A 2544-nucleotide genomic window follows, 5' to 3' on the forward strand; every position below is an offset into this window, starting at 1 on the left:
CATTTTTTGAACACTGACCAGCTGCAAATGTGGTATTTATTTACAACAATTCAATAATAAGAAGTTTAATAAGAAGTTAATATTGTGGTTTATATTAGACACAATATTGTCTGATTTTGCTAAATTATATAAGTGAAAATATTATCTATATAGACACAGAAGAACTGTTGTGCATCTCCTAATAAAACACAAAGGGTGTTTGACTGAAGCAGCACTGCACAGACCATTCTGTGTGTGACATCAAAGTACAGCGAGAGCGATTAGAGAAATACTTTTTTTTTTTTTTCCCATAGGCTTTTAACGTTCTAAAAGCTCTTTATTCCAAAGATACTACAAGCTAGTCAGTGTATTCAGTAGGTGTAATGTATTGCAAGTTGCTTCAGCCTGTAGCCATGCAAGTCCTATGCACATTGTAGTGTTTACATACAGTAAGTTCAAGATTTTAAAATTGCAAAAATGTTTGCCAAGTTCAAGATTTTAAAATTGCAAAAATGTTTGCCATAATTAAAATTAAATTATAAAAAAGAATTTCCTTTGATTTATATGTATGTGATTTATATGTATGAAGTCAATAATGTGTTATAGATTTGAATGATGTGAGTAATTTAGACCTGGATGTTCTTATGTTCAATACCAGGTAAGTATATTGTGTAGTTGTAATAATGAGAGTGTGTTTTTTATGTTTGTGTGTGTATGTTTGCGTATAGGAGATGGGTGATGTTTAGTCTACCATAATCTGTGTTGTATAATTTAGTTCCAGTGCTACACTGGGAGGTCAACCAGACATTCTTGTGGAATTTGTCCCTCAAAGATGGCAGCAGTCAGTCTGAATGGGAAACCGACAGAGAGACAACAGCTTAATCTTTAACCTTTTCACAAATTGCTTGAAGACTGGTGGATCTTAATTTGGTTGTGATTGTATACCATCAGAAGCAAATTTGTTTAGTTTACAAAGACATATACCATTGTCATGATCATGTTTTGTAAGCAAAAGGCCAAAATAAACTGAGTGTTAATGGTCAGACCTAGAAGCTAGCGTTTCAGCACAGTCTAAGCATGTTGCACTTTAAGCTGCTGTTACAGCTAAATTTACACAGTCTGCTATGTTGCAGACATTATGACACCCAGATCTACTGGGAAAGTCTTTCTAAATTATAGTGTTTACACTAGTCAGATCTGTGTTCAGGGCATTAGTTTGCCAGTTTTGGTGCTGTACCGTCAGCTTAGCAATTGGCATTTTCTTATTCTATTTATACCTTTGACCATTTCCATCTTTGTAGTCTGTAAAGATTTGTGAATCTCTGCCTGATTTTAACATTACACACAACTTTAATCACATGTCCAGTAAAATTGAGTTTTCTGGTCAGATTCTGCGTGAGCTGGCACTCCCAGAGAGGGATGATTTAGTTTGCTAACACTTGCGCCACTGTGTTCCTTTCATGGGAACTTCGAACTGCGTCCTCTAGGGGTCGCTATGGGGAACGCCTCGTCATGTTAACTTTTCTCATTGAAGATTTTTGCACAAATAGAAAATAAAGAAGTTATTTTTTCATTAGTTTGATCATTCTACCTTTCATTTTCCTTTCTTAACAATTCTTGCTTCTCACCACCTTCTGTTTTTCTCTTTCCAATCTTCCAACACTACTAGTGCTCCCAACATCTTTATACGTACGCATTCCCTCTTTCTACATCCTGATCATTCTTCTTATTTTTCTACAACTTTCTTTCTTCTTCTAAATCAATGCTGAATCATCATAAGAGTAAAGGCCATTCCTGACCATTGTAATATAATATAGTATAAGGTTGTTATAATATAAATTATATTACTTAAAAAATAGTATAAATTAAAATACTTGTATTACTGGTCTCTGGAGGGACTCCTGAGCAACTTGTTTAGAATGACTGGTTATCATCTCACTGATCTTTTTGAAGATACACTCTTGATTTGGCCCTGTGGCTACAGCAGTCCTCGCATGTGCATTGTGTGCGCAGCAGCAGGTCAAACTGGAAGCCAGTTGTAGATTTTGCTGCTGTGAACATTCAATGAACTGCAAGCACTTACTGAAAGCCTAGGTTGAATCATTGCTCAATCTGAAGATTTTTGTGACTACAATGTGGAATTGGACACAATTTTCTTTTGTTTCTGAGCTGAGATGTCACTAAGTGCATTCTTTTGAGAATCTGTTTGAGTGTGAGAAAGTTTGGGGCTTGGGCAAACCCAGCGCAAATGCAAATGCAAAGTACACATGTTGTTTTAGATTTATGGTCTCTTCGTGTTTGTTTGTCTGCTTAAAGACAAAGACTGAGAATCATATGACTGTGTAATAAGTTTTGCAAAGCCTAAAATAAAACCAAACTATAAGCTGTATTTGTTAAGGCTTAACTTTGGACAGTGTTGTTGAGCCAAATATTGTGACATCAGAGCTTTTACTACTATTGAGTGATTTTCAATACATTTAATGTGATTAATTTGACTGTTTGACTAATTCTCCCTCAGGAGAAGTTGTGGATGTCCTCTGAATGGGTTTAACCCTCAGGCTACAA

At 35.5% G+C, this 2544-nt stretch overlaps 1 protein-coding gene across 1 annotated transcript in view; it reads left to right on the forward strand.

Moving 5' to 3' along the window:
* Window positions 1-615: 615 nt before the first annotated feature.
* Window positions 616-2544, forward strand: part of LOC107655793 (patched domain-containing protein 3-like) — a 5493-nt gene continuing 3564 nt past the window's right edge. Inside the window, exons 1-2 of the mRNA XM_016443373.1 lie at window positions 616-637; window positions 755-820. Of these exons, the coding sequence (XP_016298859.1) occupies window positions 616-637; window positions 755-820 (88 nt within the window). The remainder of the gene's footprint in view (window positions 638-754; window positions 821-2544) is intronic.

Source organism: Sinocyclocheilus anshuiensis, unplaced genomic scaffold (genome assembly GCF_001515605.1).
Source record: "Sinocyclocheilus anshuiensis isolate Anshui unplaced genomic scaffold, SAMN03320099.WGS_v1.1 scaffold1185, whole genome shotgun sequence".
Taxonomy (NCBI): domain Eukaryota; kingdom Metazoa; phylum Chordata; class Actinopteri; order Cypriniformes; family Cyprinidae; genus Sinocyclocheilus; species Sinocyclocheilus anshuiensis.